Below are 14,530 nucleotides of genomic sequence, written 5' to 3'. Positions count from 1 at the left end.
AACAGTTGAGACTGTTCCCACTGCTTGGGGGAATGCATCCTGGTTCAATCACTCTGAAAAACTGGACTGCATTGTTTACTTAAGTTAAACATATGCATACATAAGACCCAGCATTCCACTCAATTCATAGAACAAAAAATGCATAAAACCATACCAAAAATGCATACCAAAGGTAGATGCAAGAATATGCATGCAGCATTACTCTCAATAACCCCAACTGGAAATAACCCAATGTCTAGGAACAGTAGGGTAGATAAACAATTGTGGTGTATTCATATAATGGAATGCTGTACAGCAAAGGAGATTTGCCAATTACTGCAACATACAATGTAGATAAATGTAACAATCATAAGGCTGAGTGAAAGAGTTCAGTCACAAAATGATTCTATTTATATAAAACTCCAAAAACAGGCCAAATGAACTTATGGTATGAGAAGAAAAATGATTGACAAGGATCAAAAGGGGGAGTCTAGGGTGCTGGTGATACGGATTTCTTGATCTGGGTGGTCGTTTCGTGGGTGCTTACTTTGTGAAATCTCATCAGACTGAACACTTATGAATTGTGCATTTCAGGGCATATATGTTACATATCAGTAAGAATGTTTACTTTAAAAGTAAAAAAGTAAATAAATAAAAAGAGGCCAAATATATATATACCTGTATTAGTCTATTACGGCTGCCATCACAACAGCACAGATTGGGTGGTTTACCCAACAGAAATTTATTTTCTCACAGCTCTGGAGGCTGGAAGTTCATGATCATAGTGCTAGCAGGGTGGGTTTCTGGTGAGACCTCTCTCCTTGGCTTGCAGATGGCTTTCTTCTCGCTATGTCCTCACACGGCTATTTTACTGTGTGTGCATATTCTTTGTATCTCTCTCTTATAAGGATACCAGTTTGTATCTCTCTCTTATAAGGATACCAGTCCTACAGAGATTATGGCCCCACTCTTATGAGCTCATTTAACCTCGTTGCCTCCATATAGACCTTCCAAATACAATCAACATAGGAATTTGGGGGAGCTACAATTCCATTCATAACAAGCTCTATGATATTCTGTTACTTATTTTAAAATTCTTAATTATTTTTATATGAAATTTTCACATTTTCAACCTCCGAAGCTTTCTAAAGTACCTAGTGGTTCCCAAGTAGTTTTAAAAGTCTTTACAAATAATATACTTGTAAAAATATAATTCTAAGGTTTCAAAGTTATATGGAAATTATTTTTAATTCAAGGGCAGGAATATAATCTAACTGTAAGACATTTTTAAATATATCTCACTCATAGTGACTACTTTTCCAATATCAATTGTACATATGCCCCAGCCACAGACAAGTAAGTAACATACACTGACACAAGTCACTTGTTTAACAAAACATCTACTTATGATAAAAAAAAATACTTAAAAGATGTTCTTCCAGATTATTTAATAATCTAACATATGCTTATTGTTACTATCCACCATGAATGAATGAACGACTGAATGATGAAACCATTTCTATTACATACATGGCAAGGTAGCTTTTGCTTATTTTCAAATAGCAGCAAAATATGAATGCTGCTTTAAACAGAATAGAGATTAAATTATCAAAGAAAAACTGGTTTTTAACACAGCATTCTTGCCAGAGACACCGGTTTTCCTTCTGTGATAGAATGAAGCTAGCACTTCAGGGTTCTTGATGCCTGTGTAATCATGACCCCCAATCCATGCCATAGCGAGCACCTTATTCTGCTGAGATTCAAGGAGACGGGCTTTATTTCAAGGAGATGGACCTTTAGGATAGATTTTTTTTTTTTTTTGTCTTCTTAAATGCTTACGTATGTTTTGGCAATATATAACTAAATTTACAGTAAATAGTTTAACAGCTCTCTTTGTTATTTTTTTATTAAAGATTTTTTTAATGTACTCATTTGAGAGAGAGAGAGCCCAAGAGAGACAGCACAAGCAGGGGTGAGGGGCAGAAGGAGAAGTAGGCTCCCCCCTGAGCAGAACCTGAGCCAAAGGCAGATGCTAAACCAACTGAGCCACCCAGGCGCCCCTCTCTTTATTATTTATAATTGTGTTCCAAGCACAGAATCTCACACACATCACCAAGAACACAAAGTCAAAAGAAAGTTATCATGACAAAAAGCAAATTCCAGATAACTTATATGCAGTGTGGCAATTACTCCTTAACGAATGAACTTAACGAATTAAGTTCTCAAAACACCATGGAAGGGGAATTCAGAGCCAAAGAGACAACTGGAAAAATGAAGTCCAGCGATTGTCTTGAAATGACATTTTTACAGAGCTACAATGAGCAATAATGGGCTCTGTACTATTAATTTCTGTTCACAATATCTTGCTCACTTGAAACATCAGTTTTTCTTTCCATGTAATCTCAACAAGCTGCCTGTCGTTTTGTGTGGCTTTTGCCACAACTACTCTGGGTCCTAAGAAGCTTATTCTTTCCTGCTTCAGGTCCTCGAGTGTTGGGCACAGAGATGATGACTCACGGTTGTGGATTCTCACTACTCTGGTTCAATCTCCTTGTACCAGAGGCAGAATAAATATGGATGCTTGAAATGGAAAAGGCCTTGGGTAACTTTCCTTTAACTGACTCACCGAACCTAAGTAACTATTTCTCAAGACCCTTCATTCATTCTCAGGACCATGATGCCTGCATTCTGCCCATGATGACATCAGGCCAACGCACACACCTTTGGCTCCTCTTATACCCTTCCCAGCTCCTTCTGACACCATTAAAACATAGCTCCAGGGCTGGGCCTTGCTTGGCTCCATCTTCTTTTCTCTTTCTAAATGTTTCTTAGCAAAATAGCTCCATTCTTTCTTAACCAACTCTTTTTCTAACTTCCTGTCACTGAAACAATTCTTAATTGGCATTGACCAGAACCAAGAATTTTCCAGTTGTGTGTCAGTTACTCAGGCGAACCTTTGGCATACTTGATGGTGCAAGGCGGGAACGGGTGGCCTAGGAGGGATCATCCTTTGTCTGTGTCAGGACCACAGGAGGAGGCAGCAACCAGCCAAGAACAGAATCCCCGCTGGTGCAGCAGGTAAAGCCATTTCGGCTCAACTGCTGCTAACTAACTATGGGGCGAGAGGTGTGTGAGTGGGACACCACAAGCAACGGGGAGCGTGGCAAGCAAAAGAAATGGAGCAGCTTTTCCAATGGACCACCATCGTTTTGGGGGACGAGGGGTCACCGACAAATTACTTCTGAGCACAAGAGCCAGAAACCGGGGGTCCTTCAGCCATGGAATCAGGTTCTGTCTAGCACTGTCCTGCGCAATTCCTTCTCCACTGGGAAGGGTTAGGTGAAGATACACACCTACACCCTGATGAGACTTCAGTCTAGTGCATAACCTATCGTCCTCGGGGATCGGGCCGCCTGTGTCCTTGCTCTGGCAACTCAAGTCCTTTCTGTTAGCACGTGTGAATGTTCCTATGTTGAAGATGCTCACGCTGTTCGGGGGACAGCTGCAAACTGTTGCACAGGAATGCACCGCATGTTACCTGGAACAAAGGCTCCGTCTCCAAAGGCAGTTTACCTTATTCCTCAAAGATAGCACGCACTTTATTTAACCTTAGTAGCCTCAAACATTCCAAGACCAAACATGATTTCCTCTTTTACCATCCAAACCCCAAGAGGGAAGAAGAAAACTCAAGCTAGAGGAACACCAGTATTTCAATGTCATAGCTGGCAATACGGATGCCCACTGAGATCCCCTCGTCCCCAGCTGAAAAAAAAAACCAACCCAAATCTGTAATCATTGCTGCTGGCGTTCACTCATTCTGTGATGAAGAAATCCTTTTTCCTGGCAATCCCAACGTGCCGAGAAAGGGTATAATTACTGCACAGTCTCACTTAAAATTGAAGTATTTTAATTATCACGTGAAACTGCACACTTTTCACTTCAACTAAAAGTACAATAATACCATATAAGTTTTAGCGATAATGGTATAAAATCACCTTAAAAAAAAAAAACAACTAAATTCATTTGACTATACTTCTCCAGACCAGAAATTTAAAAGCTCTCTTACCTGACGAACAAAACTATTTGAGGTAGTGTCAGAAGAAGTGCTCCCATCAGATCCTTTAAATCTGTTTTTCCTTCTAGCTCCTTTTCCATAAGACTACAAAAAAGAAAAAGAAAAAAAAAAAAGACAAATGAGAAATCTAGGTCTACTGCTAGAAAGAGGTCAAAAACCAAAACAAAATATAAATTGCCACCATGTGGGCATCATTTGAAAATCATTGTTGCTGGAATCACCAATATTAATTTCAAAACAGTGAGTTTATAGGGAGCAGAGGTTTCTAGACAAAGCATTTAATAACTCTTGAATTACAACAAGTTATGCTATCTGTTAGCATATCGGTCATCAAGAGGCAAAGCCACCAAAGATTAACATTTAAAAGTAAGCATTTTGAGGTAGGAGAGCACAGAGCTACAGCAGTAAGGTAGGAGAAAAGGTAATGTGTCAAAGCCTCTTGGACAGCATGAATGCAACAGTTCTGTGGATCATGAAATGCTATTTCCAGTGCCACTGGGTCTCCATTTTTGCTTTTTTTCATGTTTTAATTTGTAATCCCATAGGTACTTGTAAGAACTATATGGTAGCTGAAGAACATTGTATAATATGAATTCTGATTACCTTGAAATATATATATTTATATATACATATATATGTATATATATGCACACACACACAGGTCTACATGGAACACTAATGAAAACATGGTGCCAATTCCTCACATAATCCTATGAATCTAGACGCTGCTTTCAGAAGTGGTGAAAGAGCTCTGTAAGTGGTAGTGAATTGGATGAAATTAAAATGCCTCATAAAAATGTCTGGCCCATTGTTGCAATGTTTGAATGTGATATGAAAATCTGGTGTTTTTTTTTTAAAGATTTTATTTATTTATTTGGCAGAGAGAGACACAGCGAGAGAGGGAACACAAGTAGGGGGAGTGGGAGAGGGAGAAGCAGGCTTCTTGCGGAGCAGGGAGCCCGATGCGGGGTTCGATCTCAGGACCCTGGGATCATGACCTGAGCTGAAGGCTTAACGACTGAGCCACCCAGGTGCCCCGAAAATCTGGCTTTTTAACCACTTAGTGATTTTGCTGAGAATTTGAGAAAAATAAATTTTATAGAATAGTAACAATAATTACAAAAAACAATAATTACAAAAAAGGACAAGCATTTAAGAATGGGATGTTAAAAGTAAGACCATTTGCTTCAATAACAGGATTGAGCAAAGCATGAACATATGCACATGAACTTGCTTTTTCTATTATATCCACAGTTTATACTCGGAGCACTAAGAGCAAACTATGCATTAATCTCTGCTTAATTCTAGGCATAGGTAAAGTTGTTGCAAATATTGAACATTAACATATAATTGAAAAAGAGCTCAAAACTGAGCTTTACAGTTTAATGCACATAGGCTGGAATCCTGCCATAGCAGACCGTGAGCAAATGTCTTAACTGCTCCAAACACCAGTCTTCTCATCCTTAAAATGGGGATATTGCTACTTACCTCACAGGGTTAAATGAAATGAAATAATAGATTTATAGCATTTAGTATAAGACCTGGTATATGATAAGGGCTCAGAATAATATTTTTAAAAAAGTAATATCCACATACAGATTGGAAGAGTGGGGTAAAGTTGGGGTGAAGTACGTAACATGGTTAGAATGCTTAGGCTCAAAGAGACTTCATAAGATTATCAGCATTTACAAAAGTTACTTTTTTTAAATCACTGGGTTCAGGTTTTGAAAGTACTACTTTGTTATATTTGATATACACAGATGGTTTTCATTAAAAAAAAAAGAAGTATCTTACAAACCATGGTATACGTAGCATTTAGGCAAACTAAGACCTATTACAAACATTTGTGTTATGAGTAACTTAGATGACTTTGCAATCAGTGAGAGGGTGGTATAATTTTAAAGCAAAAATTTTTCTTAACCATGTTTGTTCTCTTTCAAGTATCTACCGGATTTATACAATACAAATGTGTTTCCATGGCATTTAATTAACTCTCAACTTCATAAAAGGAAAGACAACCTAGGCTGGGTTTTCACAGTGTATCATACAAGGATCTCCTCACTTAGCAGCTTATTCTTCTTACTTAAGTAAACATTATTCAGTAAACTGTTGAAAAATAACATTCTTTCAAGAGCGTTCTTCCTTTTCCGATTATTATATAAAGGTTTGGACAGAAGTGTCTTCCAAAGCCTATGAACATGAAAATAAAGCATGAAAAGTTTTTTTAAATTAAAAATATTTTTTATATTATTGCACACGGAAAAAGACTTATTACCTTTGAAAGCATTTTTTTAAGGCCTAATGTGTTTCTTGGGGGGGGGGGAGGAAGGGGCAAACCTATGTTAAACACACTGTTTTTCTTTTTTCTTTTTTTTTAAACATATATTTTTCTTCATGAGGAGCATAAATTATCTTTGAGAACAAAGACAAAATATAATCTTACTCCATCATAATGTGTCTTTCTAGTACCATTTTGAAATGGGTGGAAAGAGAATATGAAATTCTATCATTGTCATTTGCTTCAGATTTTTCATGATAAATATGTTTTATTATTCAGCTGCTTTGGTGTGTAAGCTTTTTCGTGGCTGCTCACAAATGCACAACAGGCGCTGTGAAAACCACACAATTTTTAAGACATTCAGTCCTAGAGGAGGAGACAGTTCTCTGCAAGAAATTAGACACATTTTAAAAAGTGTTTAATTTTAAATGTATGTTAATTTTTCCAGGCCCCTAGGAATACTATTCATAAACATTACTTCGGGTGCACTTAGCTACCTATACAACATATACCTAAGTATATATATTAGATTATCAGAGTTTTCAACTGTACTAAGGCACAGTTTGCACACTAAACAAACAAACAAACAAAAGGCAAAAAAAAAAAAAACTATGGCTGAATTCCATGCAAATTGGTGATAATTTTGAAAAATCTATACTGTCCTTTAATCACTTAAATTTATGGAGAATGCTTTATTGAAAGTATTAACTTGTTCATGTCTTAATAGTGTAGCAAATCCTTATTAATTATGTATATTTATTAAATCTAAAATAAATAGATATGCTTAATTACACTTCTGTTCTGTTCTCTTACTAATTTCAGCAGTCATTTCTCTTCCATAGTCTCCTTTTTAATTTTTAATGTTTTTATAACAATATCCTAGATCAAGGGAAAAAAATTAAAGCATCTTTGGGAAAGCTAATACAGTCCATTTCAATGTACTTTAAAAAATGTTAGTGAAAATTTATACTACCATTACAAAACAAAGTTTCCTTTGATCGAATGCATATTTAAAATTAAGTCCATCTTGCTGGAATTACTTATTCTTTAGTTACTTTAAATCCTTGAAAACGAGGACTAGAGTGTTTCATCTGCAGGAATTAAAGAAAGAAAGAGTAAAAGCCAAATCTTCCCAAAATGGAAAAAGACAGGAAAGATTAATTATTCAAATATTTACTTGACTCAGTTTAGAAAAGAAGTATAGTTTTCTTAGTTCAGGAGCTACTTCAAATGCAGCCTCTTTTAGGACCAATGGTTTTTCTAACTATTTTTTTTTTTTTAGCAACACTAAATATATGAACACCCCATATATGAAACAGTTCACAATCAGAGTCACCCAGATTTCAGGAAGTAAAAGGCAGAGGAGAAAGGGAGTTTGGGTTTGGCCAGAGTGCAAAGTGTAACCCATCACACTCTCCCTGACACATGCAGACCCCTAAGTCCTTTTTACAGCACAGTCTGTAAAGCCACTAATTTCTACTCATTTCCTATTAGTTATATGAAGCTTCATGAAAACAAAGTACGTCACCATAGCAGAAAGGAGAAAAAGAAAACCGTAAACCGAAATTCTTTCACTTCTCCTAAAACATCAACCAAACCAAGTCAGATTTCAGAAACTAGAAAAAAAAATCTAAGAAATTTCCACAAATATATAAATGACTTATTAAAATGATATCCGACATTCCTCATGATGTTAAATATCAGCTTCGTGTAAATGAATGTCTTCCTTGATACTAAATAACTTTTGAAACTGGGCTGTAGTTTTAAAATCAGCACATAAATGTTTATATTTCACAGGTAATTGAAATCTAATTTCTGTATAGTTGAAATGGACAATAGTAGTTAATTTTAGAAGTTGCCAGTCAACTGGAGATTTGAGCCCAGCTGTGCATGCAAAGTTGGCGTGGCAGACCCTGGGGACAGCTTGAAGAATGATGCTGCTTCTGTGGTTGAGAGATAGGGTGACAGTTCTCCTCCCTACAAATTGCTCCCCATGAGCATAACGCTGATACCTGAAATTAGTTTCCATCCCTCTCGATTAACATTCATTGATATTTATCCCTTTGAATTGCGGACACTCGCAGCCAGAATGATCCAGAGAGAAATGAGACATTAAATCTCCTCATTTACTGACAGCTCAGTATGAATGGGGTTGTCAGATCCTTTAAGGAGTGAAGTGATTGAGACTACCTGCCTAGGGAAAGGGAGGTAGGACATAAGTTCTGTTCAATATGCATCAGTTTACACAAAAGCAGAAGGGAATCAAGAGGCAGCGTAAATAGAACTCTTTTGGGGGGTCTGGAAGTAGAGAAGGAAGGAGGGACAAGGCCAGGAAGCAGAAAAATGTCTAGTGGGAAATTCCAGGGGCAGGGAGGGCAGGAGAAATCCACGGACCAACTTTGCCCTCTTCATAAGCTACCTCCAGGCAGGCCTGGAAAGAACTTCGAGACAGACTTAGTTCCTTGTGTTGGTGGCATAACAAATTCTAACTCCTTGTCACTGTGAAATTAAAGAGTGCGACCACCCCCTACGGGGTTAACACATTTTGCTCAGCTTTTCTTGAAAGGACCAAAGCTACATAATTGTATAATTCAATGGAATTAAATCCAGCAACAGGTAGACTAAGTCTTTCCACTAAAGGAAAGACAAAAAGAAAAGAGCCATAAAATCGACAAGACCAACCGAACCTCACATCACTCAATCAGATATTACATTTCACATTTTAAAACACACTCGGAAACTCTGATTGGCATGTTTTAAAATTTCTCCCATGCAACACCAGAACAAAAATACCATTTAAGAGGAAAGCGATGGGGTTAGTAGTGAAGGTTCTAGCAAAACATAAAACACAAGACCCGTGATCATTATGTAGGGAGACTGCAAAAGACTGAGCTGTACCTCGGACCTACAAGTGTTTCTGGAAAACCGTACTGACATGGCTCAAGAGCCACAGGAGAGCAGTTGCTGTTCTTTTTAGATAAAGCTCCTTGCTGCATCGATTCAGGATGTTGCCATTACTAGGCTGTATTACTACAACAGGCTTGAAAAGCATCTGGCAAACTCAGCTGGGGTGGAACCAGCTGGGTTCTGTTGCTAGGAGCAAAACAAACAGGACCTCTGGTTACTGTCTGTTCATTTTCAGGTGTGGCGAGAGGTGCCGGTTACAATGTCTTTGAGGCCTAATGGTGCTGAGATACTGGTCTTGTTTCTTGTCCATCTCCTCCCGTGTCTCCATCCTACTCTCAATCCCTCCCACCTGCTTTCCATCCACACAGCCTCCGTACACCGTCAGTTCCACTCCCCAGAGATTTACCAGTGCCATATTTTAGACCACGGCTATCCAACAGAAATACAATGCAAGCCACACGTCACCGAAATTTTCTAGTAGCCATACTAAACAGGGAAGCAGCAACAAGTGAAACTAATTGCAGTGATATATTTTACTGAAACCAATATATCCAAAATGTTATCACGGCCACCTGTCTTCAATGTAAGAATGATTAATGAGATGTTGTATATTCTTTATTTCATATCGAGTCTCTGAAATCTGGTGTGTATTTTATATGTACAGCACATCTCAGTTCAGGCTACGTGTGGCCAGTGGCAGGAGCAGTGGACAACGCAGATGTGGAGCTCTGGAGGGAGAATACTAAATTAGCACCCCGACTTTGTAGGTAGACTGTGTCCAAGTTCGTGCTGAAGCTGTTCAGCAGGTCACCTACAAAGCGATGCAATCTGCTTAAATCAGAACTTACAAGAATATGTAGTTAGGTTGCCAACTCGCCTCTCCCATAAGAAATATATTCATGTTGTTTATGATAATGTGCTGGAGGGAAAGGGTTGGAATGTAGGAGGGTGCCCCATCCCTAGGCAGGATTAATTAACATAAAAAAGGAAACTGGGCAGTCTGTGAATCTACATCTTTTGCTTTGTTCAAACGAAACTTGGAATAAAATCCAGAGGTTTTTAAAACAGAAAGGATTCTTAAAACCAAAGATTGCTTAGAGACACCATTTGCAAGTGAAAATTCCATTTTTAAGTATCAGTATCAGAAAAAGGGGGATGCTCCTGAGACGCCCCCCCCCCCTTTTCAGGTGGTTTTACTGCTGTCCTGTCCCGCCCAGAGAGATGGAATAGAGTCTTTGCCAAGCTCTCACAGCCCTATGATGCCATGATTTATTAGATATAAAATAAACATGGCAATGTTTCCCCTCATATAATCGAGGTGATATAAACACAATTCAAGGAAAACTGCTTTCATTTGTGGAAGGTAGAGAAAGCAAGGAGATGGATGGGGATGCAGTTGAATATTTATACCTCTAACCTGCTTATAATAGCCTTTCCTTCCCTTTTCCTGTCTCTCGTGTCCACTCACTTGCCAATTCCTGTACACTGAATCTTTGAAATGTCCCACGCATGGGCCTGTCATCTCCATTATCTTTCCTCTCCCTTCAGTTTAAGCTTTGTTATCTCTTGTCCAAACGGTTAGACCAATTTCCCGTCAGGCAGCTCCACCTCTGGACTCCTGAAACTCTAAAATACCTTCCAGAACATTCCCAGGTGAATCTTCTGAATGAGCTGTTATGCAACTCCTTGGCTGAACCCTTTCCATGGTTCTCCATCATTCCTTACACTGCCGGTTCCAACACCTCCAAGGTGTGGCCTCAAATTGTCTTGTCAGTCTTACATCTCACTATGCCTGATCCCTAACTTTCCGTACTCTCTTCAAGCTACACATGAGAAATACGTGATAAGATTTATAACTTCTGTGACTTTACTTCCTGTATGGCTCCCACCTCTCTCTAACAATCTCTGGTCAAATCTCATCCATCCTTTGAGTCTCTTCTCAAAAGCCACCTCTTCTGTGAAGCTCTTACAGATTATTCCGCGTAGAATGTCTGTTGATCTTTACTCCTTGGAAACCACGTAAGATTCAGTACTTCTCTTACAGTCCTACACCAGACAATCAAGTATCACACTGGCAGCTACTGGAATATCCGTTCTTTGAAGACAGCAGTGGTGTCTCCTCATATCTGAATCATCTCCACATTGCAGTTGACAACAAATACTTGTTGACTTACATTTAACGACATAAATCACTAAGTGAATTTCGTATTCCTTATCTAAATGCAGTCATGCTTTCAGTCAGCCTTAACTTTGATCTCCAGGAATTCAGGAACTCTTTTTATCATAAGAATAAAAAATTTAAAAAAAATCCCTGAAGGAAGATCAAAGGAAAAAAGGGTCTAAGAGTCCTTTCTTCTATCAAAATTCAAGACCTTCACCCTGGAATAACAGAGTTCTTGGAGTACATTTCTCACTCTCATCTAACCTGATTAAGTGTCTAGATAAAATCACAAGTCTAGAACAAATGCGACATGTGTTGGTGAGAATTCAGGTCCCCTGGCAGAAACTAGATGGAAATGTAGGTGATTCGTTACATGTCCCCCCTCTGGTTCAGCAGCTGAACAGCCCAAGGTTGACTAAAATCTAGCTGTCCTACCCCTATGAAAGAAATGGGTTTCTGATTACACAACTTCTTGGTTTCTACATTTTTCCTCCATCTCAAATCAAAGTGAATTATGTGTTTTAAGTTAGCAAGGTTATTTCCCAGTGGTTAAAGAAAGTTCACTAAAGCTCCATGATTATGCCACTGGAACGACCATTATTAACAGTATCAAAATACCTGGAGCAGTCAATTTCCATCCCCTATCAAAACAACAACGGCAACAAAACATTTATAACCTTTATTAGCGTGTCCTACTCCTGCCCCCATTGCTACAGGAAATAATACTCTAACATGGATCTCTCTCTATAAATATAAAATATATAAATAACACATTTATAAGTTTTGTGTAAATATAGTAATATGTCACCACCACATTTACAATCTAGCAAATGCAGGCTTGAAATCAACAAGCCCATATCGCTAGGCAGAGATATTTCTCCAAAATGATGCTTGAAATAGAACCCTAACCTCTTCACAGCGCTCCCCAAGCAGCCCCACAGCTAGGAGTCTGAAGTCATTTGCCTGCTAGGATAAAAGTTGAGAGACTCCTTACCGCTGAGACCTGGAGGTGTCTGTAATCCAAACTGTACCTGCCAAAGCCTTACGTAAAAGCCAGCACCTTATCATTGCCCAACGCCTACAACTGACATCTCCTATTTCACAACTGAGCAGCAAACCGGAATTTTTCCAGAAACCGCTACTCCTCATCGGAGAGGAAGGTGGTCCTGAAGCTCCCCGGAATGGCTAACATTTCAGGGGAAATGGAAAAATAAAAACTTTCGCGTCCCCGCGTCCCCAACTCGCTCTCTTAGGAGAAAGAAACGAGGAGGGGTGCAGGCAAACGGTGGCACGAGGGGAGCTGAGCTGTCAAGGCGGCAGAGCTACCCAGGTGCGGGGAGGGGGAGGGGGGCCTGCGGAGACCCGGGCCGCAGGCCCCCACCCACGCCCCCCGCCGCCCACCCCTCCCCCCCGTCGCCCCCTACCCACCCCTGCCCCGAGCTCGCCCGGAAGGGTCGGCGTCGGAGCCAGAGCCGCGGGGAGCCGAGCCCCTCCCGCCCACCCGGACTCACGATCTTGAGCAGGTCCAGTCCACTCGCCTGGTTCATGTCTCTCCATGTGCGTCTCCCGGGAAGGGGCGAGGAAGGCTGGCCGAGCAGCCCGGGGGCAGCCTCTGAAGACCAGGAGGTCTCCCCCCGCCCCTTCCCACTTGCTTTTCGGAAGCAGAGAAAAATGGAAGCCCCAGAAGAGCCCCGGACAGGCGAAAAGGGGCAGGGTCCCCGGCGCCAGGAGAGGAGAAGTGGGTGGCAAAGGGCGAGGGGAGAGGAGGTGGCAGAGGAGACCCAGGCCGGGGGGAGCGGCAAGGCGAGGGATCCGAGCGGAGGAGGCGCCGGGAGAGCGGGAGGTCGGCGCCCCGGCTGCTCACAAAGAAAGGAGAAGGCGCGGCGCTCTCGCTACCTGTGCGGCCGCTCCGAGCGCCCCCGCGGGAGCCGCGTTCTCCAGCAGTTCCATCTGGATCTCCTGCGCCACCGCCGCCGCCGCTGTGGGAGGCGACCTGGACATGTCGCTTTGGACCATTGGCGAGAAGTCGGCTCGAAGCTAGCAGCCAGCCCCTCGCGGCGGGTCCCCTCCTCCCCTCCCCCGCCCCCCGCTCCCCGCTCCCCGCTCCGGGGGCCGCCCGGGGCTCGGCGCCGCGCTCGCCGCTCTCAGGGCGCGGGACGGGGCCGGGCCATTTTGAAAAGCAAGACGCGGGGCGGCGGTGGCGGCGGTGGCGGCGCGGGCTCGCGGCCGGGCGGCCGGGCAAGGCGAGCGCAGAGCGGCGGCGGCGGCGGCGGCGGGGACGGGAGCCGCGGGCGCCGGGGAAGGTCCTCGCCGGGAGGGAGGGAGCCCGGGGAGCGCGAGCCCAGGGGGAGGCGCGTCGGAAAGCGAGAGTGACAAGGCAGCCGAGCGCCGAAAAGTTCCCCGCGGGAGGCGCGGGCCGCGTGGGCTCCGGCCCAGCCGCTGCGCGTCGCCGTGGCACGCGCGCTGGAAAGTTTTCAAAGCCACGAAAGCGAGGCCTTGCGCCCGAGAGCTTCCTCGCTCGGGCTGCCGGGCTCGGCTTCCCCCTGCTCCCCAGCCACCTCGCGGGAAGCCTGGCCGCCCGCGGGCGGGAGCGGGGCGGGAGCGGCAGAGATCGCCCGGGCTCCGTTACTAAACTGGACGTCGGCAATCTGTGGAGGCGGCCGGCGGCCCCCGGGGGCGGGTGCCTGCCGGGGACCTCCCGTCAGCCGTTGAAGGCACTTGATGGTGGCCGTAATGGGGAGGCAGGAAAGACGTGGGGCTGAGGACCCGAGCATCTGCAGCTGGCCTCCTCCGCTAGGTCCAGAAGCACCACTTCCCAGCCCCAGTCCGAAGTTTTTCCTTCGTGACGCCTGTCTTAACTCTTTGCCCAACAGCACTGCTTTCCTCACAGAGTGCGCTTTTCCTACCAAGTGGGGAAGTCTTCCTGTCACGTTTCGGGCAAAATAAGCACTTCTTTACTATCCTGAATTCTTGGTAGAGAGAGTACTGGACATAGCAAGAACATTTCACTTAGCACTCCGTTTAGATATGCCTAGTAAGACTCCTTTTTCTACCAGAGGGAGCCTCTTACTTCAACAACTGTTACTACAGCGAAACTCGGTAGAACCAGTCTTCGAGGCATCAGTGTTGT

At 42.5% G+C, this 14,530-nt stretch overlaps 1 protein-coding gene across 3 annotated transcripts in view; it reads right to left on the bottom strand.

Moving 5' to 3' along the window:
- The window catches only part of CACNB2 (calcium voltage-gated channel auxiliary subunit beta 2), a 382,140-nt gene extending 368,700 nt beyond the window's left edge, over positions 1–13,440 (bottom strand). For 2 of the 3 annotated variants that reach the window (XM_032425595.1, XM_032425597.1), the window contains exons 1-2: positions 13,297–13,440; positions 4,046–4,138 (exon numbers count right to left, since the gene is read on the bottom strand). In XM_032425595.1, coding sequence (XP_032281486.1) covers positions 4,046–4,138; positions 13,297–13,416 — 213 coding nt within the window. In that variant the 5' untranslated portion in view covers positions 13,417–13,440. Of the gene's footprint in view, positions 1–4,045; positions 4,139–12,911; positions 13,041–13,296 lie in introns of those variants that run through there. The other variant, XM_032425596.1, reaches the window with a different exon arrangement.
- Between the last annotated feature and the right edge of the window lie 1,090 nt (positions 13,441–14,530).

The sequence above is a fragment of the Phoca vitulina genome, unplaced genomic scaffold, assembly GCF_004348235.1.
Source record: "Phoca vitulina isolate PV1807 unplaced genomic scaffold, GSC_HSeal_1.0 scaffold33, whole genome shotgun sequence".
In the NCBI taxonomy this organism is placed as follows: domain Eukaryota; kingdom Metazoa; phylum Chordata; class Mammalia; order Carnivora; family Phocidae; genus Phoca; species Phoca vitulina.
This window is presented reverse-complemented; position numbering and strand designations above follow the sequence as displayed.